Source organism: Zootoca vivipara, chromosome 3, assembly GCF_963506605.1.
Source record: "Zootoca vivipara chromosome 3, rZooViv1.1, whole genome shotgun sequence".
NCBI classification, from domain to species: domain Eukaryota; kingdom Metazoa; phylum Chordata; class Lepidosauria; order Squamata; family Lacertidae; genus Zootoca; species Zootoca vivipara.
The window spans coordinates 27,087,449-27,112,219 of record NC_083278.1 but is presented as its reverse complement, the minus strand read 5'-3'; the positions used below and the strand labels follow the sequence as shown (position 1 = coordinate 27,112,219).

Below are 24,771 nucleotides of genomic sequence, written 5' to 3'. Positions count from 1 at the left end.
TGATATATTGTCCAAAACCGGTTTGAAGTCCACATCGATATATTGGTTTCATAATTTCTGGCCTGGCAATATATTGCAAATCATGGTGTGTGTGTGTTATGCAAAAATCACAATGAGGGGGAAACCATGAAGCCAGCCAGCCAATGCCTCTACAGAGCTCCATCCTTATTTCAGACACTGTGGTTGGTGTAATCTGTGAGATAGCTGGCAGAGTTCTTCATTTTGGTTGGTTAGCAATTTCATTAAACACCTCAGAGTTATAAATAAGAAAACCCAGCATGTGCTCGTATTTTTCTGTATAAATGGAAGGTTCATAGCACCAGTGTGTGTGAGAGACTTTTCACTTGACATCCTTTCCAAGTGATTGCTCCCTCACCAAATCTGTAAATATGGTAACACAACACTAAACGAGCCTCAAAAAGTAACAGGTCATCTGAACTTCCAAATGGTGAAGAGTGTTGTTGTTCTGAATTGCAGTTTAGTTTAGCCAGTCAATCTCATTTCTTACAAGACAAGCAGAAAAAAATAAACAATTTGAATTGTTTTATTTTTCTGCTTTCCTTGTAAGAAATGAGACTGACGGACTAAACTAAAGAGGCACAACATTCCTAAAGCTCTCATTTTACAGACTCCATCAGCTTTACCTTGTCACAGAAGACTTTAATCTGGCAGTAAGCTCTGTGGACTGGCTTGTTGCTCCTGTTGTTGTAGCTGTAGGTGTCAATCTGAAGATTCAGAGGAAGCCCTTTGACACCTTTCTGAGATGAGAAGTCTGTGCTGAGGCAGTTTACGGCAATGAAGACCTGAAAACAAACCAGGAAAACCCATTCTCATCAAAAGCAGCCCCAATGAACTTTTATCGTCTTTTTTTTTTCTGCTGCAGCAAGAAAATTCATCAGTACAGTACTGTATTCAGCCACAAACCACAGGATATATCGTGCAGATGGCCCACTAGTGTGAAGTCCAACAAAGTCTAACAGAGTAATCCTATGCATGTCTATTGGGATGTGAAATCTATTGGCATGACTGCCAGTTACGTGCATCCAAAATTGCAGAACCTCCAAGTGTCCCTATTTTCCAGGGACAGTCCTGGATTTACAGAAGCCGTCTGGGTGTCTGATTTGATCCCGGAATGTCCTACTTTTCCTTAGGGTGGTTTTCATCAGAGTGTATGGAGCTATGGGACCCCAAAGTGAAGGAGATGAGTAACTAGACAACCTTTAGCAGACAACTAAAGGCAGCCCTGTATAGGGAAGTTTTTTAATATTTAATGTTTTACTATGTTTTTATATATGATGGAAGCCGCATGATTGAACGCTACGCCAGTGATTTCGCTCCTGAGTTCCAGATGTGGTCAACACATTTTAACTTCAACAGTGGTAAATGTGAACCCATTGCCAGGATTAGTTCCTTAACGCGGATGGACATCCGTATCTCTATCTGGAACCATTATCTGTTACACACAACTACAACTGAGCAAGGAATACATGTGTAAAAAAGAAACGCCAGTCAGTTCTTTTGCTCAGAAGAAACGTTCTGCAGAATTTCAGTATGTCTTTCCTTTAAAAAAAAAAGGCACATTTATGTATATTTGTTGGAGAGAAGAAAAGGCAACCTAAAATACCTGTTCTGCTGGTTGCCAAATGTTAATTCACTCTGCACCCTTGAGGGGTTTAGAACCACCATTTGAGACCCACAACTTTCACACATTAACTGCGGGTTGATATAACGTGAACTTAATAGCCCAGCATTACAACTGCTTCTGCGCCTGGAATGCCCTTGCCCAACCAAGCACAGAGTCGAAGAAGTGACACTGTTCCAATGATAAGCGATAAAACAATTTTATTTGCTGCACCTCTTACCTAAAGGCTGATTTTCTTCAAAGCAAGGAGAAAATCAAAACTGATCAGCGGTGAATGACTGACCCCTAGCGGAAATAACAATAGCTGCTGCAATTCTAAAAGGCGTTCTCTTCCTAACAATGGGTGATGATAATTATAATTCCATCCATTTCAGTGGGTCTACTAAGTACTAACCCACAAAAATGCTAGGGAACCCCAAAAGGAGCAGGCCTCCAGTACATGCAGTGCTGTTTTTCTAGAAAAAGAGGTGCCAGAGCTCACCATGAAATTCCCCCTTGTTCTCTTAGAATGACAATGGTGCATCCTGCTGGGGAAAAAAGCCATGTGTCATTTCTTCAAAAGCTAAGTTTTGAGGCACATCCTCAGCTGAGCTCATCCCTGTGTTAGAGTGGAAAGAACTCACTTATAACTTGCACCCCACAAAAGCACCAGATAGATTTGACGTCAGGGCTTCCAGAAGGCAAATGTGCCTGCCTGTGGCCTAAGTACATTATTTGAGGTAATTTTCTAGATCAACGATGGGGGACTCCACCTCCCATCAGTCCCAGCCAGCATGACCAATGGATGGGAACAACAGAGAGAGAGAGCCAGAAGTTTCCCCCTTGTTTCCAGAGGTAGTTCCCACCCCAACTGGATTTCTAACCAGTTATCTTTGACAACTCTAATCAGACCTGATCTACATGCAGGTTTCATTTTAATTAGCAATTGCTATCTATCTAACATCTTTAATGAACATGATACCTTACTGTCTAATGAGCTCGCTAGCTTTCATGCAAGCTTTTTTTTGAAAAGCTGGTTTTGCTAATCAAAGCTTTTACCATGCTCACGCTCAAGAGGAAGTCAAATGTACAGCTAGGTAATATTTCTTTCAACAATAGTTTAGAAATTTTTGCAGCTGGCAGTGACAATGTGCTGACAGTTTTGTTTTGTTTTTAATTGAAGCAGTTAGATGTCAGCAAACATCCAAGAAAATGAATCAGCTGTAGATTCAGGAGAGACAAATTGAAGTCTCTCTTATGTGGGTCAAATTTAAGGGTCTCTTATGTGGGTCAAATTCAAAGAGGATTTAGACCAGACATCCCCAAACTGCAGCCCTCCAGATGTTTTGGCCTACAACTCCCATGATCCCTAGCTAACAGGACCAATGGTCGGGGAAGATGGGAATTGTAGTCCAAAACATCTGGAGGGCCGAAGTTTGGGGATGCCTGATTTAGACCTACTTTCCCATGAATTTGGCTTACCAGCACTTAGTAACTACAATAGCAAAAGAGAACCTCCATCTTGTAAAGCAGTATACCTTTGAATACCAGATGCTGAGGACAACTAGGCTGATGCTTCGATGCCCTGCTTATAGGGGCTTCCTGGACTTATTTGACAAGCTGTCATCTTTGCAACACAAAGGGAGTTGTTGTTCTCGGTACTTGAAACTCTGGACTTAGCCAGCTTGCATGTGTCATAACAGGACACCTTACATCCATGCTCTGGAAAAGTACCATCCTTCTGATGAGGAAGTTTTGTGTGTTTAATTAGAACTCTTAACCCAATTACATTCTGTTTCCTGATGTGAGAACAGGGAAGAACTGCTATGGGAAAGCAGCCTAGCTGCCATGGCTGTTCCCTGACGTAGTGCTTGAACTGAGGTGGGATGGAGGCAGATTAATGAAATCCACAAGCTTATCCCCAACCTCCCCAAATTTTAGCTCAGCCAGGCTCTCCCTAAAAGCATGAACTAAGGAGACAAGTGCAGAAGGTAAGGAAGGGGCCTAGAGAAAAAAGCAGCTCTCTCTTTTTTAACATCTGTTTGGATTATACAATCCAATGTCGGTCATTAGTGTTGGGCTGGGTGTTCACCAGTATGTGGATGATACCCAGCTCTACCTCTCCTTTAAATTGGAACCAGTGACGGCAGTGAAGGTCCTGTGTCTGGAGGCGGTTGGAGGATGGATGGCGGCTAACAGATTGAGGTTGAATCCTGACAAGACAGAAGTACTGTTTTGGGGAGATGGGGGCGGGCAGGTGTGGGGGACTCCCTGGTCCTGAATGGGGTAACTGTGCCCCTGAAGGACCAGGAGCACAGCCTGGGAGTCATTTTGGACTCACAATTGTCCATGGAGGTGCAGGTCAATTCTGTGTCCAGGGCAGCTGTCTACCAGCTCCACCCAGTACGTCAGCCTAGACGTACCTGACCGCAGACTGTCTCTCGCCAGAGTGGTGCATGCTTTGGTTATCTCCTGCTTAGACTACTGCAATGCGCTCTACGTGGGGCTACCTTTGAAGGTGACTCGGAAACTACAACTAACCCAGAATGCGGCAGCTAGACTGGTGACTGGGAGTGGCCGCCGAGACCATATAACACCTAAAGGATCTTCACTGGCTCCCAGTACGTTTCCGAGCACAATTCAAAGTGTTGGTCCTGATCTTTAAATCCCTAAATTGTCTCAGCATCACCCCCATCGCTCAGGCTGGACACTGAGGTCCTCCTCCGAGGGTCTTCTGGCGGTTCCCTCACTGGGGGAAGCAAAGTTACAGGGAATCAGGCAGAGGGCCTTCTTGGTAGTGGTGCCCTCCCTTCAGATGTCAAGGAGCTAAATGTAAAGGTAAAGGGACCCCTGACCGTTAGATCCAGTCGCGGACGACTCTGGGGTTGCGGCACTCATCTTGCTTTACTGGCCGAGGGAGCCAGCGTACAGCTTCTGGGTCATGTGGCCAGCTTGACTAAGCCACTTCTGGCGAACCAGAGCAGTGCATGGAAACGTCGTTTACCTTCCCACCAGAGGAAGTAGACCTACAGTATTTATCTGCTTGCACTTTGACGTGCTTTCAAACTGCTAGGTGGGCAGGAGCTGGAACCGAGCAACAGGAGCTCAACCCATCACGGAGATTCGGACTATAAAACTTGTAGAAGACATCTGGAGGCAGCCCTGCATCGGGAAGTTTGATGCTTTATTATGTTTTATATATTCTGTAAGCCTCCCAGAGTGGCTGGGGAAATTCAGCCAGATGGGCTGGGTATATTATTATGAAGCAAGCCTCATTGAAATAACTGGACCCACATTTGTCATTTCAATGGGTCTAACTCAAAGTACAGCTAGCCCTTTTTATGCTTGCATGAAGATAAATGAGTAAGAACCTTCTTATTAAAAGCACATCATCTCAGATATTGTTTAACATTGCTGCTTTTCTGCTTCTGCAAAAACTAAATACAATATTTGGCTGGGATCGTAAGCTGCCAAAATGACATATTGTTCTCTGAATCTGTGTCTTAAAGGAAAAGGAGGGCAAGTGACTACACCAGGTACTTCCCCACCCAAGAACTGCCAGAAAAAAAGAAATATACAGCCGCAAAAGTTGTTGGACATCTTCAGCCTGTAGAACAAGATTCCTCTTCTGACAGCCGTTCTCCTTTTTCGGAGGGCACTTCTGCATTCTTGGCTACATTAGAGTTTAGTTTGCGTGTTGTTTTTGAGCAGGGTTCTCTATGTAAATTTTAAGGAGGCAGCAGCGACTTACAGATGGGCTTCCATTAGAGCGTGCACCTACATGATTTGAGCCCTTACAATACAGGCATAGCAGAGAAGTATTGGGTACCTGTTTCATTGTGCACAAAGTGACTCTTACATGAACAAAGAAATGCTTGGTGCACAATGTAGCATTCCTATGTGCATATAGAGCATTGTCCTCCACAGAAGGAAGAAACAGAAGTCCCTGCATGTGCAAGGCTTCTCATTCTTAGGTCTCATAGCATTATTGGCTATCAAAGACACCACCCTCCAGTATTAAGACTTCAAAATATTACCTCAGCAAATTGTGCATTGCTGCCATGATGTTTATGCATATGCATTTATAACACAAGTGTGGGCTAAATATAGATTTGCAGTAAATTCAAGCATACATGTCCAACTAAGATTAAATCTCTAGAGCGGGGAATGTGCAACCCTCGACAGGCTATTGGATCCAGTTCACCTAAACCCCAGCCAGAATGGTCAGTGGTCAAGGATGATGGGAATTGCAGTCCAAAAACATTTGGAGAGCCACAGCTTCTCCTTCCCTGATGTAAACACTCTGGAGAAAAAGCTGAAGAATAAAAACTCCAGTAACTCACACTGACAACATTTTAGCAAGGCAAAAATAGGTACAAAAGGGACCTTGCAGACACAGGAACCAAAAATTGGGGATTGTTGTTCTCTGCGCATCACGGGGGGAGAATAGCAACCGCCACACAGACCAAATTTCAGTGCACTCAACCATTCATAGCGCTAGATTAGTGTGCCACATATTTGGCTATAGATCACCGAATCATAGAATTGGAAGGGACAACAAGGGGACAAACCCCTGCAAGGCATGAACCTTTTGCCCAACATGGGGCTCAAACCCACAACCCCGAGATTAAGAGTCCTTAATCTCGGATAAGAGTCCTTATCCCAGCTGATTAATGGGTGCATTCCCTTAGAGATATTTTCTTCCCCCACACCCTGATGCTAAGGATCAATAGCCTGTAAGTTTGAATGAACTGACAAGTCGAGAATAGATTTGTCATCTCATCATGTACAATTTATATAATTTGTTCAAAATTGTTCTTAACGTGGCATTTTAAATTGTTATGACCCACCCTGGGTGATTTATTAATTAATTGATAACATTAGGAAAGGCTTGATTTGTAAAATTCACACCACGTCATACTGGGGCACATCTTTTACAATGCAAGATCAGGTGACCCCGAACCAGGTGGTGCAAACCAACCTGTGGGAAAGGCTGGCAAAAACAAAATGGCAGGCAGGCAGTTTCCAGGCAAGGCAAATGAACCAACCATAGTATGGCTTACAAAGACACAATTGTCCAGAACAAGTGGCGGTTGCAGTGACTGGCAATCAGCTGCCCAAATCATAGAATCGTAGATTTGGAGAGTTGGAAGGGATCCCAAGGATAATCTAGTCCAACTCCCTGCAATACAGGACCAGTGGTCAGGGAAGATGGGAATTGTAGTCCAAAACATCTGGAGGGCCCAAGTTTGGGGATGCCTGTGCTAGAGGACCGCTTCATTGGTTCCCCCGAGAGGCCAGCTCCATCAGGCCATTCCTTCCCTCAAGTGTCACCCAGCAGCAACCACATCATTGGCTCTTTGGGGAGACCAGTTCCATCGAGCTCCTCCCCTCCTTGAACTCTTTCCATTCCAGCTGGCAGGGGTGCCAACTTGGCTAAAATATTTGGGGGGAGGGGCGCAGGTAAGCCCTGCCCCCATAATCGACCACAAGAGGTGGTGCACGCATACCATTTGAATGGCAATGCCCACCAACTGGAACGGGGGCAGCCCCCTCAAAAAATTTATGGAGACCTCAGCCCCTAGGAGCTGGCTCCTATGCCTGCTGAAAATTATACACTGCATGTAATAATGTTTCCTTTTTCCTCCTCGTTCATTTCTCCCTTGGTTTTCGTGAATTTAAGATTGTAAGCCTGAGTGGCAAGAGATGTCTTGATTTTATGAAGCTTATTTGACTAAAGAATGGAGTAAACGCACTGTGGATAAGCAGCGAAAGTGGCGTTCCTAAAACACTGTGAGGAAGAATCAGATGTTACACCGCAATCCGAACCACATCCAATCAGAAGCAAGTCCTGTTGAATCCAGCGAGGCTTACTCTCAGGTAAGTGAGGTTAAGACAGCAGCTGCAGTCGAAGTAATTAATAATGCAAGGCAGGATTTGAAGCTACAGTCAAAGGAGGGGGGGAAAGCTGAGGCTGCAATCTTACTCACTCTTACCTGGAATGAGCCCCAGAAACAGAGAGGGTTGCACTGCTGGTGTCAATGCTACACTCCCTCTCATTACAAATGCCATTAAAGCTTGATTGACTCATCCACATGCCTCCCATTTAGTTTCATCCTCACCAAACTGGTATCTCAAGACAGGCAAAACCTGTGGCAACACCTTCCTTTAAAGTGCCACATGACTAAAAGCTTCATTAAGAAGGCATCGCTGTGGCTACATGCAACACTCGCAGCCCAGGAAAATGAGAAATGACCTACTACTCTTATTAACCTAATAAACTAACATCATGCACAACACAAAAAACACCTGGGGGTCAAATTGCAGGAAGCAACACACCTTCTTGAGGGAACAAGTTAAACAAAAACATAAAATCCCACAACTAGAACAAAGGGAGCCCATAGATTTCATTTCAGCATAAAGCTACTTTTGTCTGGTTTATCTTTGGGAAGTCCTTAGGGGAGAGGGGTTCCTTTAAATAGACTTTTACTTCAAGAACAGGCGCAAACATCTTCTGGTTGCACACTGAGCAGAATAACAACATTAGTATTTTATTTACATGGCATTTTAAGATTTTCAAAATTCTTCACCACAAATTCTCCTAGTAATGCTTACACCAGGAATCAGGAACTTGTAACGATGTGGAATACAACTTCCGTTATCCCTGACTATTCACCATGCTTTCTGGGGATCTGATGGGAGTTGAATTCCAACAACATCTGGAGGGAAACAGGTTCCCACCTCTGGAAGGTAGGCAAGCATTATTATTCCATATACAGATTTATTTGGGGGTGGGGCTGAAGCAGAGGGAAAAGAGGCTTGCCGAATGCCACATGACAAAGTTTATAAGCAGGAAAGACACAAACCAGGGAAGATCCTGTCTCACATCTTGTGGGAAATTGCAGTCAAACATAATTATCCATGAGTGCTAGTTAGTGCATGAAGGGGTTAAGATCATAGAGCTGTGTTCCTAGACACAACTAGCTCATGCCCCCTCTTCTCCAGTGAGGGAGGAAGTGACGCCTTCTCTTCCTGTTCCCTCTACTTCCATGACCGAGGAAGATGTACCTAAACAAGACCCGAGGTTAGAGCACATGTTTGAAGCCATCATTCTGTATTTTCTACCTCAGAGTATTCAGCTTATGCTCTCCCTGCTGCCGCTTGGATAAATGCATGAAATCTGACATTTGGAATGTTTTGTAAGTAAAGCATTTTAAACTTACTTAACAGTGTGTGTGGTCTGTTCGTTGCAAGAGGGTAGAAGGAGAGGAGCACTTTGCAAGCATACTAAGTGGGATATGCAAAAGGTTTAACAGACCTCATTTCTAGCACTTCACTGTGCTGCTTGACTTTGTGAGTTTATCAGATTGCAATGGCCTGGTGCCCCTCCACAGACTTTGAATAAAAGTATGATCGGTAACTGACAGTGGAGTTGCTGTGTCATTGTGCCTTTTGCTGTCTTATCTGCTTGCCCTTTATATTTTCGCCAGAAACAACTGAAAGGGAGTCTGTGCAAAGTTAGCACGGCCTCTCCTCCCTATACGGTGAGTGGCAATATCCAACAGGAAACAGAGCCCTAACAGCTCATTCTCAGACTGAATGGAAGAAAATGAAGAAATGAAGCTTCATTGCACACATGGCCCAGCCAACAAGGAATATGCAAAACCGACTCATAGAACCCTCCTCCTTGCCCTCAACTTCTAACTTGGTTGACTGCAGAGGTGGCCTAGAAAGGGGACATCACTGGCTTGCTAAGGGTGAAATAAAAAGGGATTGAGTTTGTGGCTGATTATGCGCAGGCTCTTCCCCTTCTTGACACTTAGCAGTTGCCATTGATGTTGACACTGCTAGGTTTCCTCTACTGTGAGCCCAAAGGGTGTCATATGGGAAGGGGAAAGAGTCGCAATGCTGACTGGTTTCCATGTCTATTTATACCTGGTTTGCCTCAGTACAAGCTTTGGACACAGGAAAACACACTCTCATGTCGCCCTAGCTCACTTATCCTTCCTTGAGCCACCCCAAACTTTCTGGGGTTGGGGTGGCTCACTGATTCACATCATACTCCATCTTTCTGTTCCCAAACTAGTCCCCACACTTTCTGTTTCTTGGTGGGGGGAATCGAATCATCAGACATTCATGCAGTTCTGAGTAAACTGAAGGAAGTTTATCATAATTATATAACCCTGATTTGTACTGCTAGTTCATAAAAACACTTAATGCAAAAAAAGGTCACCCTCGATATCAACATGGCAATAAATATAGTAGGGGTTCCATACAGTACTGCACCACACAAGGCCTTTGTCAAGAAAGAAAAAGAAAAAGCAAGTCAAATGAACCATGCAATAAAAATTGTTGAAATTGGCTAAGCCTCCTCCCGATAAGATCAGAGCAGTGGGAAAGAATTGCTGCTCTGTCTACAAGTAATCTGATCAAGAACCACCATCAAATACATTCACACAGAAAAGGGAATAAATAAATAAATTAGGAAGCATAGCAATCCAGAATGTATATAGGTCATTTTTGCATCTCAATCATTGTTGGTTTTACCTGTACTAGGTCAGTATAAATAAATAAAAAGTGGGGGGGGGGTTTAAAAAAAAAAACTTACAGGATAATGATTTTCTGAAATATGCGACTGCACTTAAAAAGAAAGCCCAAAAGAAAACAGGGAACTAATGATTCTACCCTGTCAAGCCTGCAAGCTGCATGGGAAAACTAAAGTAAAGCCATTCCAATACAACCATCCTATATCCGCTTACTTGGGGGAAAGTCACACAGAACACATATAAGATATAGTAGTCCTTGGTCACTCACTTCCCACACCCTAAATCTGATTACAAATACTGACCATGTTCAGGAGCTGACAAACATCACCTACCAGCTACCTGTCCTTACTCCTAGATGTCTCCCTACTTCCCCAGTGGTTTGCAAAAAAAACCGAAGACATCAATGCAACTTGAGCAGGTTCGGGTAAAACATCCGCACATATGCAACCAACATGCAAACAAGAATTCAGAAGTTGTGTGATGCATAATTTTGATGTTGCTGATTCAAAATGTAGCTTCGCTTTCAGAATCTGCCAAATGACTTGGATGATCTCAAGGTGAGTGACTTGGCCATGATGTCTGTTTGCTTGTCCTTTTAGGGGGCAGGGGATTGTGGAGAATACCACCCACTTTAGCACGAGGACCACGAGGATACACTTGAATGACTGGGTTGCTTTGCAAGATGCAGAGATGAAGCAGCATACTGAATGGAGCTATTGTCACCTGTGGAAATGTGCTTCTATGGCTGCCAGTGCCCCAAAGAGCTAGTTCGCCAAAGGATTATAGTGTTTTAGATTCTCAGGTTGGTAACCGATACCAACTTCACAAAGTAATGCCGTTTTAGGCATCAGGTGCCTTGGGTTGGAAGGATAAACACATCAGGGTTACATGGTGAAAGGGGAATATTTATTTTGCAATAAAAGGTTTGGAACAAATTCTACTGCCCATCCCCTAATCACTGCCTCCTCTTGCTCACAAATCCTTCCTTAAAGAGTCCACTGCCCAATTCAACCGTGAAAGCCTGTCCCATTTCCTCCTTTCTGAATGGTTGCCTAGATCACCCAGACTTGCTAGATCAGGCATCCCCAAACTCGGCCCTCCAGATGTTTTGGGACTACAACTCCCATCATCCCTGACCACTGGTCCTGTCAGCTAGGGATGATGGGAGTTGTAGTCCCAAAACATCTGGAGGGCCGAGTTTGGGGATGCCTGTGCTAGAGAAAGGACAAACGACTTCATCTCTCTGATGTGTTTTTTTGGGGGGGGGGCAAAATGCGAGACAGCTGGGCCGGACCAAGGCAATGTTGTAGCCTCATGTGAAGGACAACATGACACGCTCGCATTCCATAAACAGACCAGATTGGCAGCTGAATCTTATTCCCACATTAGGGACAGAAGAGTGTTCTCCTAAGAGGAGGCTGGCTGGCTGGCTTACAAGGCTGTGTTGTACACATTTAAAACACATGACTTCCCCAAAAGAATACTGGGAACTGTAGTTCGTTACAAGGTGCTGGGAACTACAGCTCTGTGAGAGGGTAAACTACAGTTCCCAGGATTATTTGGAAGAAGCCACATCCAATCTGCTTTAAATTTATGGTGTATATGAAGCCCACAGCTCTGTCCAATATTTTGCCAGCGCTGCACATACACGAAACTCCACTGCCTGAGGCGAGATCACCTCACGCCGCTTAATGGCAGAGCCAGCCTAGGTTGGAGAGGGGGGACAGGGAATAGAGAGGTTGAGAAGAGGGGTTCCTAGATGCTCTTAGGTGCCAGTAAAGACCAAAACTCTCCACATTCTTCAGCATGACCCACAATGGATTCATCTAAACTATTACTATCAGAGTCCCATGTGGAGTTCTCTTTGGTCAACGTGAGGCTGTTATGATGTCGTGACTGCAAATGGCCACGGTTAAACACAGCCCTAGTTTCCACACACACTTGCAGGGAGGGGCAAGAGAGAGGATAAACAGGATGTAATAACTTGATGTGACACTTTCCCCTGCATGTTCCAAGTGTTTTGCTTGCATTATCTCAATAACCCTTACGACAAGCCCTGTAAAGTAGGCCAGTATCATTATTCTTACATTACAGGTGGAAGGGAGGGGAGATGAGGCTCAGATCCCCCTGGGGAATTCAAGGGGACACAGAGATTTCAAACGGGGACTTCCAGGTTATGGCTAAACCATCCCGACACTCTTACTAGAGAAGAACTCCCATTGAACTCAGCACAGCTTATTTCTGAATGACCCTTTTTGCTTTTAAATTGTTGTCAAATCTTTAAATACATGTTTTTGTATAGTCTTTTTAACGTTGTAAACCGCTTTGATGTGTCAGTCCCCAACCTTGCATCCCCATATATTGTTTGGCCGGTATGGCCAGTGGTCAAAGATGGTTAGGGGATGCAGTCAGCCCAAAGCTGAGGAAGGCTGCCCTAGATGCTGCCACCAGAGCCATCAGTAAATGCGGAAAATGTAGTCCATGCTATCCAACATCTCTGGGTGTTTCTGACCTAGCAGAGGCCCCGCCTTTGACCCTTTCCTGGTCATGAACCCAGTTGTAATGGTGTGTCTATGACTGTGGAGTCAAATTCTGGATCCACACGCCCTTCCACAGTGGGGACATGGGTTTCCGGGCAGGAGCTGATCATGGTGAGGGTTTGCAAAACTTCCCTTCCTCTTAGCTCGTTTCTACCTTTCATCCTGAGTTTGTGTTTCTTCAAAGTTCAAGACACCTTTGGTAAAGGCTATTTTCCAATTGGAGCGCTCGCAGGCCAGTGTTTCCCAATTTTCCGTGCTTATTCTGATTTTTAAAAAAACTTTTTAAAATTAGTCTTGTGAGCATATTTAAACTTTAAACTGGTACCACTGGCTAAGTTTGCAAAAGGGAAGGGAGTCCATCTGTTCATTGTCTTCATTGGAGCTTCAATTCGAAATGGGCCTCAAATTACCATCATTTCAGAACGACGTGACAATTCTTCAAAAATTATTTCAAATAATTCTAAGACCATGGCATGAAAGCTGCCTCGTGTCAGGGCAAAAGCAAGCTTGTCAGCTCAGCCTACAGTGGCTTTGCTTACTCTTCGAAGGCTTAGCAATGAAATTGAGGAGGTTGCCCACCAGACTTAACAGCATCACACCACAGTATGAACCTGAAAACTTTCCCAGTGTGGTACGTCCATTATACAAGGCTTCATGCCCCAGTGCTGGTTGGAGCTGATGGGAGTTGTAGTACCAGGCACCCGGAGGATGACAAGGGTGCCGAAGGCTGCATTGTGCTGTTTAGTGACCTCTGCAAAGGGGGACTAAGAAGGCGACTAGTAAATCTGACAAAAAAATGACACTTTGACAGAAGAGATGGGCCGTTTGCAGAGGATTGCAAGTTGCAGCCTGCAAACACACCTCTGTTTAAACTTAGGTGGCTGAAAGACATCTGTTTGAATAGGTGTAGCAGTCTGAGATCTTGCCAGGCAGTCTCCTCAGTGAGAACCAGCACTGAAAGCACCTGGTAGCTTGTAGGCCTCTATGTAATAATTCACCAACATGCTGAAGTAATTTCTGCTTTTTGAAGGAGCCTGTTCCACTCTCCTAAACCTGCTCACAGTACAGTGGTACCTCGGTTTATGAAAACAATTGGTTCCGGAAGTCTGTTCATAAACTGAAGCGTTCATAAACTGAAGCAAACTTTCCCATTGAAAGTAATGGAAAGTGAATTAATCCGTTCTAGACGGTCCACGGAGTACTTAAACTGAAGCGTTCATAAACTGAAGCGAACTTTCCCATTGAAAGTAATGGAAAGTGAATTAATCCATTCCAGATGGGTCCACGGTGTTCATAAACCGAAAATTCATAAACCGAGGTGTTCATAAACCGAGGTTCCACTGTACTTCTGTTAAACTGATTGGGGGGGGGGGGCCTGGGAGCAGCAAGGCAGAAGAGGGGAAGAGCTTGAAAAATAGCCACGTCAATCTCCAACACTGATTGTCCCTCCACTTAAAACAAACAAACAAACAAACAAACAAACACTTTATTTGTATTCAAACACACTTTGGCAATGCTCCAGCAACTATTTCTTAAAAGCAGAAAGCAAATAAAAATCTAACGATATGCCATCCTAAGAACCACCTCTTTTCTTCCCTTTTACGCAAAAAAGGGGCCAGGAAAAAAAAGCCTGAATGCTTACCTTTGCTTCGTCATTGATGTCCCAAGTAAAGGAAATGGCATTATAGGCTATCTCTTCAATATTACTGATTGTGTTGAAGCTTTCCTTGTAGTCAGCTGTTGATACGAGAAAACACACACACAATATACCGGTAGTATGTTAATCTATTGATGCTACATACAGGCCTAGTATAGCGTCATTTATTTTCTTCCATCTTGGAAGAATATTGATGTATTGGAGAGCAATAAAAAGCAACCAAGAGTTGTTGCCTGTGGGCATCTCTGCAATAAGTTTTATTTTTATTTTTAAAAAGAAAAAAAACCAGGAAATGAAACATAAAGTTCTAAAAGGAACGAGGTGGCACCCGCTATCCTTGCCATGCCCTGTGGTTTTGTACGAGCAATGTCACCCCAGCATAACAAGGATATATACTCTTGATGGAAAAAAAACACCCTTTAATAAGAAAGGAAGATTTGCGTGTGCGTCTGCCTTTAAGTGCCAAGTGATTAATCCCTCCTTTTATTCACAGGAGGAAAGGGCTGGGAGTGCAACCCAACCTTGAACCAAAGGAAACCTGGAATCTGGCCAATCACAGCTTAGCTGTAGGCAAGCAGGTATCTGCAATGCCATCTTTCATCTCCCTGCCCCAACTCTACCTGGAGCTTGAGTTGTGCCAGGGACTCAACTCATTCCTGGAACCTGTTTAACAACACCAGCAGCTCACCTCCAAATTACCTGAGTAATAAGCGACAGGAGATTTGCCCATGTGCAGAGTGCCTTTCCCTTCTACCTTGAGTCACCGCAACTCATCTACAACATTCAGGACTAAGGGCCAAGGGACACTGGAGCACAGGGCATGACCTACAAGCAGCCTCTACTAGGCCCGAACAATCTAGGAATTAAAAACTGAACTGTACTTTCTCGGGAGGGTGGTGGTAGAAACAGAGGAATATAATCAGACGGTTGGTTTTGTTTTCTCTTTTGGAGGTGGGGGGGGGAATGATCAAAGTTCAGAAAATAGCTATTCAGAAAGTCTGTGGTTCCCACAGAAGACAGAAAACAAGCATAATAGATTTCAGCAGCCCAAAGGCAACTCAACACAGAAATAGCATCATCTGACACCAAAACGGGGTTAAAAGCAACCAATTTGTACCAGTCACGGAAGATTATGCAACCTTACAACCCCCACTACATGCTATAGACCAGGAGTGGGCTAACCTGTGGGGGCCTCCATGTGTTCTTGGACTCCAATTCCCATCAGCCAGCCCTAATTCACATGGCCAGTGGTCAAGGAGGATGGGAGTTGTAGTCCAGGAACATCTTGATTTATAAGTCCTGACCCACCCATTTGGGTGATTAGTGCCCAGACAACACCAAACCAAACCAAGTACCCCATTATATGTTCAGAGATGTATAGCCGCCCCCTCACCCAAAATATTAGGATGGCTTACAATATTTCTCACGCAACCAAAAAACTGTAACAAACAAGAACTGAAGCCCTGTTGAACAGTGGCCAAAAGATAGCCTTGGGCATGTGCAGTAAAAAGGAAAGAAAGCACGTGAGCAGAGAACTGAAACCTGCCAAGCGCTGTTCTGGCACCTGCAGCTTGGATGACTTCTTACCTATGTCAATGCACCTTTGTTTGGCTGTGTGCTGCCGAGAGTGCCAGTACTTCCAGTGCCGGAGTTGATCCTCTCTGGTTTTGTCTTCGGCAAATACAACCATGATGACACTCTTCAAAAGTGGAGGAAAAAGAGGGACAGGAGGAGAGAGAGAGAGAGCAGAGCTTAATTGACATAAAGGCCAGAGGGTTTTTGGCAAAGACACTTCACAGGGAAGGAAGCAAAGTGTTTATTACCCTGGTAGCTTAATCTAGGCAATTCTGCCGGCATTTTAAAGATATACGTAGATGCCTCTGAATTCCTAGGGGTGAGGAACCAGTGGCCTTTCAGAAGTGGTGAAGGATTATGGGAACTGTAGCCCAACATCAAGGACCACAGGCTCCCCATCCTTGCTCAACAACTTGCTATTTAGCTTCACAAAATCTGCCTACATGGGTGGGCTTGTGAAGAGAATTTCCCTGACCATTAACAGGGTGGGAGCAAGAGTCAGAAAAGTGCCAGAGCTACCCCTTGATCCGATGGCATTCAAAGCAACAACAAAAATAGGGAGAGAAACCAGGGACCTGGTTGATTTATTTGGCCAGTGAACAAATAATTAAAATTTGCAACAACAAAAAATGAGCCGGGGGGGAGGAGCCTATAGGAGTAAGCTGACTTGGTGACTCCATTCCTGTGTGGTATCTTTTCTTTAAAAACAAAACAAAAAACCAAGCAAACTAGAATCCCAATAACCCATTCAATTAAATGGGTTGCATTCAGCTAAGTCATACATAATGTAAACCACTTGAAATCAGTGGACTTTCATCGTGACTTTCAGCCAATTGCGGTTTCTCATTTTTCCCATCTTTGAGTTAAGTTTTTCACATTTCCACATCACTTCGCAAAAAAAAAATTTTTTTTAAGTCTTCATGAAAATTCACCAGCATATTCACGCAGATTTCTCCTAATGCACACATCCGTATGCAGTTTTGTCCAATATAATTTTTTCCCCAAAGAAATGTCCTCAAGTAAAATGCATTTTTGGGGTACATTATTTTCACTAACATGTGCATTTTTAATGTAAACTTCCCCCAAGTACGGTATATGTACACATTACTTGGCTGGAGAACTATATTGCAAAATCCAAAGAAGAGTAAATTTCGAAGGATCGCTAGTTCTCAAGTTGTTTCGGAAACTGCAAATTAGGTAGGTTTTCTTCTTTCAGTATGAACTGAATATAATTTCTCCTCCATTCCTACTTTTAGCCCATTGATTTCAAGTCTACTCCAAATATTTGACCTAACTGATTGCAACCCATTCTGCATATTCGTGATATCAAGATTAGGTTACTGCAATATGCTCTTCACCCTTGAAAATGACTGGAAAGTACAGCTGATGCAGAACATTGTGCCTAGCTTACTGTCAGAATCACTGCACACCCTCTTGGGAACATCGCTGACTCCCTCCCCTGACTCCTAAAAATTTTCACCGCACTTACAGCAGAGGTGGTTTTAGGGCAGTGTGACTGCTCCGGCTGCACTAGACGCCACACTGCAGGGGTGCCACAGCAATGCTGCAGAATGGAATGTGAGAGTCCTGGGGGTGAATTTTAGTGTCGAAATTTGAGAGCCCAAAGCCCACCACTGCTGCCAGCTTCTCCTCTCACATAGTTCCTAGTGTGTTAACTCACTCGAACTTTACTGATGGGCTGATGGATTCCTTCACCACCACTCATCTCCTTCAGTGTAATGGGATAGAACTGGCCCTTGTTTAAATACGTCATTGTATTATCTCCAGGCTTCTGCCGAAGTGATTTAGAAGCTTCCAGCGTGTATTCGAAGTTGTTCCTGAAAAACCAGAAGGGGGAAGACTTAGGAGCCAATAATATCTGGAAAGAATCTGGCACATAACAGAGAAACAAAAGTGTACACAAATGGTATTTTTTAGTGTCATGGTGTTCTAAGTCATGACATCTCTTTATTTAGGACTAGCAAACCAAGTTAGGATAAGAAAGATATTGGGCAGGGGGAACAAAGGGTAAGTTAGAAAGCTCTCTCTTTATAGACACTTTATGAGTTATGCTTTTACACCCTATAAATCTCTTCTGAGCAGGCATACGACTGTCTATCAGTCACGTTTGCATTATGCTCTAAGAGCTCAAGCTGGTGTACATGGGGCAATATCCTGTTATCATCACCAATCACAACACACCCATGCAGTAGGATAGGACAAGACGGTGACTTGCCCAAGCTCATCTCAGCGGCGTATGCATAATAAAATGACAATGATGGAAGAGAATGCCTGTCTTTTCATTGGGGAAATGGTGGTGGGTATGCTAGTTCTCCTGAGTTCGAGCTTCAAACAGCAGAAACCTAGGCTGCACGCACCATTGCACGCACCATACAATTAAAGCACATGACTTCTCCCAAAGACTCCTGAGAGAAGTCATGTGCTTTAAACGTATGGCTGTGTATTCAGCCCAGCAGTCAGTGCAACATGTCAGGGAATAACACTAAACCTAGGCAAGTCCAGGTGATCATCCGCACAGCTTGCCACCCACCGGGGTTCACATCTTCCATTCCACAAGCATGAGCAGGGAGCGTAAGCAAGGCGGCTTACTGAGGGCGTGCCAAGTCAAGCCCTACTGTGCGCCAGAGAGAGAGAGAGAGGGAGGGAGGGAGAGAATTTCACAATAGTTGGATCTAAAGGATAGGAGATTACCCAGCAATGCTTTCAAACACGTAGTCTTCAGAATTCATGCCGGCCATCCGGAGGTTCAGTTCGGCAGGAAAGAAAACCTGGAAGTGTATTAATAATTGTTTCAGGCATAGGTGGCAGTTTAAAAAAATAATAATAACAGTGGTCCAGTCCTAAATTTATCATTAATGAAGTGCTTAACATGCCCCCTAAACTTGACATGTTTACTGCTGTCCACTTAATATGTGCACCAGGGGTGGGGGAAAGAAAAAATTAGGCCAGCACAAGGCAGGGCACTGTGGACAAAGTTGATTTGCACACTTTTCAAAGTGTGGACTTTCCAATATCTTTCAAGAGCCCTAAAGAAGAAGAAAAGCTTAGCTCCAGTTCTGACATTTGAACAAGGTATTCTGCGTTTTAGAGGGTTTCACAGCGGTTTCTTTCTGTGATGCTGCGTTTAGCACACTTTTTTTACACACACACACACACACACAGAGAGAGAGAGAGAGAGAGAGAGATATCATGTACGTATTCCTGCCATGCTGATATTATTACCATACATTCAAGCTAAAGGAACTCTCTCTCTACCCTGTAAAATGAGCCATGTGCTTTTGCTAATGGTTTTGCATTCTATGGTGGTTGCTTTTGTTTTAAATTTAGTACATTACACCCACAGGCCTTTGAGAAAATCTTCTATTTCTAATCCACCGGATTGATATTTCAGGTTTACATAAGAATTAAAGAGAACCTGATACCATGCACAGATTAGGGAGCAGTGTGCTAAAACAGAGGGGCAAGGGGAAGAAGGGAAGCAATGGTTCTTTATCGACAGGACTTGCAGGCATTCTGGACTTTTAAGAAAAAGGCCAAACTTTCTGAGATTCTGTGAGCCGCCTGTATTTATTTAGTTTTTATAAACTAAATCAAATCTGCATGGTGCCTTATTCAGCATAAATTTGTTTCGCAGTTTTTACTACCTGACACAATTTACTCTGCTTTTGCTAGTAACTGAGCAGGTCACGGGGGGGGGGGGGATATATTACTCATCAACTGCTCTGGCTTCGGAGGTTTGCCAGCCAAGGTCTATCAAACTGCTCTGCATCTATCTGCAAACTGGGTGGGGAACCTCTGGCCCAGGGGGCAAATGCAGCCTTTCAGGCATCTCTTATTTATATAGTGGTACCTTGGTTCTCAAACGGCTTAGTTGACGAACAAATTGGCTCAAGCTAAACGCCACAAACCCGGAAGTGTTCTGGTTTGCGAGCATTTTTCCGGAAGCCGAACGTCCGGCGCGGCTTCCGCTTGAGTGCAGAAAGCCCCTGCAGCCAATCAGAAGCCGCGCATTGGTTTTCAAACAGTTTCAGGAGTTGAATGAACTCCCAGAATGGATTAAGTTCGAGAACCAAGGTTCCACTGTATATGTAAAATTGCAGTGCAACCCTATGCATGCCTATTTAGAAGTTCTATGGAATTCAACAGGATCACAGCATTAACAATTTACTTTCAAGATGCTCCAGAAACCACATTTCTGCAGCCCAACACTGCAGCCTGTGGCTTTTCTGCACTCCCGTGGCAAGTGTGCCAAGTGCTGGACAGAGCATGCTCAGCAAAAGAGGCAGGTTGTTTATGTACCTCTTGCACGCCTTCTTTGAAAGACTCTGAGAAGGTGGAATCCGGAGTACGGCGCTGGGAATTCTGAGGCTGGGCACTGGAGCTAAACTGGTCAGCACTCAGGCTCCTGTCTAAAACCACCACCCGCTCAGGTGCCTCTGGGTGATAGACAGCTGGAGGGATGCCCACTGTAAAGCTGTGCGGCTGAGTTTCCGTCTTGATCGAATGGGTGGGCATGGATGCGATGGAGACCGTGACAGTCGTGTCCGGAGTAGTCAGGTGGCCCCTCTTGTCGACACCCATCTGGGAAGTGTGCGGAAGAACGATATTCAAAGGCATGTTTTTCAAGACTTGCACTCGGTTTTCCCCAGCAGAAATGAGCGACTGTTCCGCCATGTTCGGTATACAGTTCCTAAACAAACGAGAGGTGACAGATTAAGCACTTGGGAGTGGGAGGCAGGATAAATTTCTAAAATGCTCCCTTCTCTGGGAAGGATTTTCCCCTGTCTTACATTTATACAGGGCCGGCCGTCCCATGAGGCAAGGTGAGGTGACTGCCTCAGGCGGCAGAATCCACCAGGGCAGCAGATCCCAATGTTAATCTTCCTTCCTTCCTTGTTCCTGGTGTAGCTCTCCCTTCACAGCTTCTTCCCTGGCAAGGAGCCAGGTGCCATTTTGGGGCCCACCTCAGGTGCCAAAATGTCTTGGCCTGGCCCTGCATTTATACACCATATATTTTCCATCGTAGAACCCGAGGCAGCATACATGAGGTTGCCAGGTACCCAGTCCAAGCACTGGATTTGCTTAACTTCAGCAAGATGGCGGCCTCATGTGCCTTCAGATCATACATTGGGGTTTCCCCAATGTATTATTATTATTATTATTATTATTATTATTATTATTATTATTATTATTATTTAACTTTCTATACTGCCCTTCATCCGAAGATCACAGGGCAGTTTACAATATAAAAACACAAAAAGACACACCATAGTAACAAACAAAAGCAGTAACACACAAACCCCAGTTTAAAAGGCTATAGCCTTAGTCAAAGGTCTGGGAGAAGAGGAATGTTCTTGCCTGGCGCCTAAGGATATGTAATGAAGGCGCCAGGCGACCCTCCCTGGGGAGAGCATTTCACAAGTAAGGAGCTACTGCAGAAAATGCCTGTTCTCATGCAGAGGAGGCATACAAAGAAGAGCCTCAGGTCAGTTAGCAGGTTGCAGGATCCAGGTCAGTTCGTATGGTGAGATGCGGTCCTAGAGGTTTTGCGGTCCTAAACCGTCTCAAGGCCTTATAGGTCAAAACCAGCACTTTGAATTGGGCCCGGAAACTAATTGGCAGACAGTGCAGTCGGGTCAGAATTGGTGTTATATGCTCAATTGTCCTGCCTCATTGAGCAACCTGGCTGCTGAATTCTGTGCCAGGTCCAGTTTCCAAACCATCTTCAGAGGCAGCCCTACGTATAACGCATCGCGGTACTCTAACCTAGAGGCTACCAGAGCACAGATGACAGAGGTTAGGCTATACCTGTCCACATAGGGGCACAGCTGTGCCACCAACTGAAGCTGAAGGGAGGCACTCCATGCCACCAAGGCCACCTGAGCCTCAAGAGACAGCAAGGGATCCAGAAGTACCCCCAAGCTGTATACCTGCTACTTCAGAGGGAATGTAACCCCATCAAGAGCAAGCCACCTTCCACCCATCCGGTCTAAGGAACCACCTACTAACAGTGCCTCCGCCTTATCTGGACTGAGTTTCAGTTTACTGGCTTTGATCCAGTCCATTACAAAGGCAAGACGACAGTCCAGCACATCTACTGCCACACCTGCAGATACAAAGAAGTAGAGGTGTGTGCCATCAGTATATTGCTGGCAACATACTCCAGAACTTCAGTTGACCCCACTCAGCGGTTTCGTATAGATATTAAGCAGCATAGGGGATAAAATCAAAGCCTGAAGAACCCCATGTTGGAGGCTTAACAGGGCCAAAGAGCACTCCCCAAGCATCACTCTCTGGAAACAAGTAGGATTGGAACCACTGTAAAGCAGTGCCACCCACCCACAACTCAGATGGCCACTCCAGAAGGCTATAGCCAGTGGTATCAAAAGCCACTGAGAGGACAAGTAGAACTAACAAGCACACATTTCCACTGTCTCTCTTCCGACAGAGGTCATCATACAGGGGGACCAAAGCAGTTTCTTTGCCTAAACCCCAATGGAACTGGATCTAGAAAATCAGTTTCCTCCGAGAGCGCCTGGATCTGGTCTGCAGCCACCCACCCAAGAATCTTGCCCAAGAAGGAGATACTGGCAACTGGCCAATTACTTAGATTTTCCAAATCCAATGAGGGTTTCTTGAGGAATGATTCTACTACTCCCTCCTTCAAGCTGGCAGGAGGGACCACCTTCTCCTCCCTGACCCAGCCAGCTGCCCCATCCCTGCTAGTTTTTTTTTATGAGCCAAGAGAGGCAAGGGTCCATAGAGCAAGTGCCCTGATTGATCCAAGCACCATATCCACATCCTTGAGCCTTACTAACTGAAGCTCATCCAACATAACAGGACTAGACAGTGCTCTGGATAACCTCTTGAGATTCAACAGTAGAGTCCAAGTCCTGGCGGATGCAAGCAATTTTATCCTCAAAATGCTTTGCAAACAAGTCACAGCAAACTACTGTTGGTTCTGCCACCTCTTTTCGGCCAGAATATAAATAGTCCTGCACTACCCGGAAAAGCTCTGCCGGACAGCACCATGTGGATTCAATGGAGCAGCAAAGTCTGCCTTCTTTGCTGCCTTCACTGCCACTAGGTAGACTTGATGATGAGCCCTCACCAGTGTTCAACTGCATTTGAGTTTTCCTCCACTCAGCTTTCTTGTTCCGGTTATATTGTACTCTGGTGAGAGAACAGCTGCATACACACCAACGCATTTGTAGCACAAAAACTGTAGCTTTTCTCAATCCACAATCTTTAATGCTCATCTTCAACATGCTGCTTTCAATCTCGATTTAGTCTAGATCAGGCATCCCCAAACTTCGGCCCTCCAGATGTTTTGGACTACAATTCCCATCATCCCTGACCACTGGTCCTGTTAGCTAGGGATCATGGGAGTTGTAGGCCAAAACATCTGGAGGGCCGCAGTTTGGGGATGCCTGGTCTAGATCCTGCCATCCACAAAGCCATGTGTAATTACTTGATGCACATTTGAAAACCCTCCCGTTGATTAAATTATTTGTGCCTTTTCCTCCAGGCACATGTCCCAGGTGAACAAAGGAAGTGGTGATTGCCATCTTGTTATGACCCACAACATCGCTGGACATGCATGGATACAACCCCCACCCCAATTACCAGGACCACCTGCATCTCTTTTCAAATGGACACACTGAAGGGTAACTCAGAATAAATCTGCAATGAAATTTTATTTCCAGTTTCTCAGGATGGGCAAAAAAACTTCCAATGCAACAAAAGTAGATTGTGTGTGGACCATGCAGAAAAAGCAAGTACTCGGTCTCCATTGATTTCAGAATAAAATGTGTGCAACCAAATACCTTTCACACAAATAGCTTTAAAACTCACATGGAGTGCATTTTATGCATCAACATAACGATGCAATAATTCTGATACACCCAGTACTGGAGAAATCATTACCTGTAAAGGTGTCGGGTTTTCCCCTCATCCTTCACCAACTCTGTTTCTAGCACATACCTGCCTGCTCCCTGCCGTTACCTCACTACAATTTGAATGATGTGGGCCAACCCATTTTGGGTGAGTGGGTGTGGACCAGACAGAGTAAAGGGAAATTAAAGGGAAACGTCTTCCAATGCCTTGAATCCATTCACAAGCTACCTTAAAAACAACCATGCCGTTGATGTGCAGCCATGGCTTTCGAAGCCTAGGCTGAAGACATCCCCATCAATAGGTACATTCCACATAGGACAGGCAGAACTACCGTTACATCTTTCCAATAGATGTGTTTCCATCATAGGAGTATTATTATTAAGTTCATGGCAACCTGGAGCTATTAAAAAAAAAGAGGCAGTTGAAACTAATCATGCACCTCCAACTTTCCAAGTTATGTTGCATCTTTCACAGCAGCTCTATGATCTTTTTACCTTGACTGACAGGGTTCCTGGGCACAAAGATAACTCCTAGGTCTCTAGGCATTCTAGTGCTTCTCTTGTGAATGGTCAGGCCTGCCAACATGGACCTACTCATCTCTATTCACTTTGCTCTGCCTGCCACTAGGCAAGGACAAAAGTGGATACCGTTGGCCAAACTTCATTCATGTGATACCTGAGGAGCAGGGATGGTTAAACCTCTGGCCTTCGACTTGCCTCCAACTATCTTTCTTTCTTACTTTCTTTTTTTTAAAAAGCATTTCAAGTTTGAATACTGAACCTTTTGCCATGGTCTTGGTCAGAATGATCTACATCTGGTTTCACTGCTGACGTTCTCCTTTCCCGGGGAACCTTCAAGTACAAAAAACAACACACAAAATAATGAACTGAAACCTAGTAAGAGAACATTATGTAA

The 24,771-nt window shown here is 44.6% G+C and overlaps 1 protein-coding gene across 3 annotated transcripts in view; it reads right to left on the bottom strand.

Annotated features, from left to right (window-relative positions):
- The window catches only part of GRHL1 (grainyhead like transcription factor 1), a 57,751-nt gene that overhangs the window by 13,542 nt on the left and 19,438 nt on the right, over nt 1-24,771 (bottom strand). For all 3 annotated transcript variants that reach the window (XM_035109865.2, XM_060272478.1, XM_060272479.1), the window contains exons 3-9: nt 24,637-24,707; nt 20,260-20,650; nt 18,652-18,728; nt 17,621-17,777; nt 15,952-16,063; nt 14,350-14,444; nt 645-803 (exon numbers count right to left, since the gene is read on the bottom strand). In XM_035109865.2, the coding sequence (XP_034965756.2) occupies nt 645-803; nt 14,350-14,444; nt 15,952-16,063; nt 17,621-17,777; nt 18,652-18,728; nt 20,260-20,650; nt 24,637-24,707 (1,062 nt within the window). The remainder of the gene's footprint in view (nt 1-644; nt 804-14,349; nt 14,445-15,951; nt 16,064-17,620; nt 17,778-18,651; nt 18,729-20,259; nt 20,651-24,636; nt 24,708-24,771) is intronic.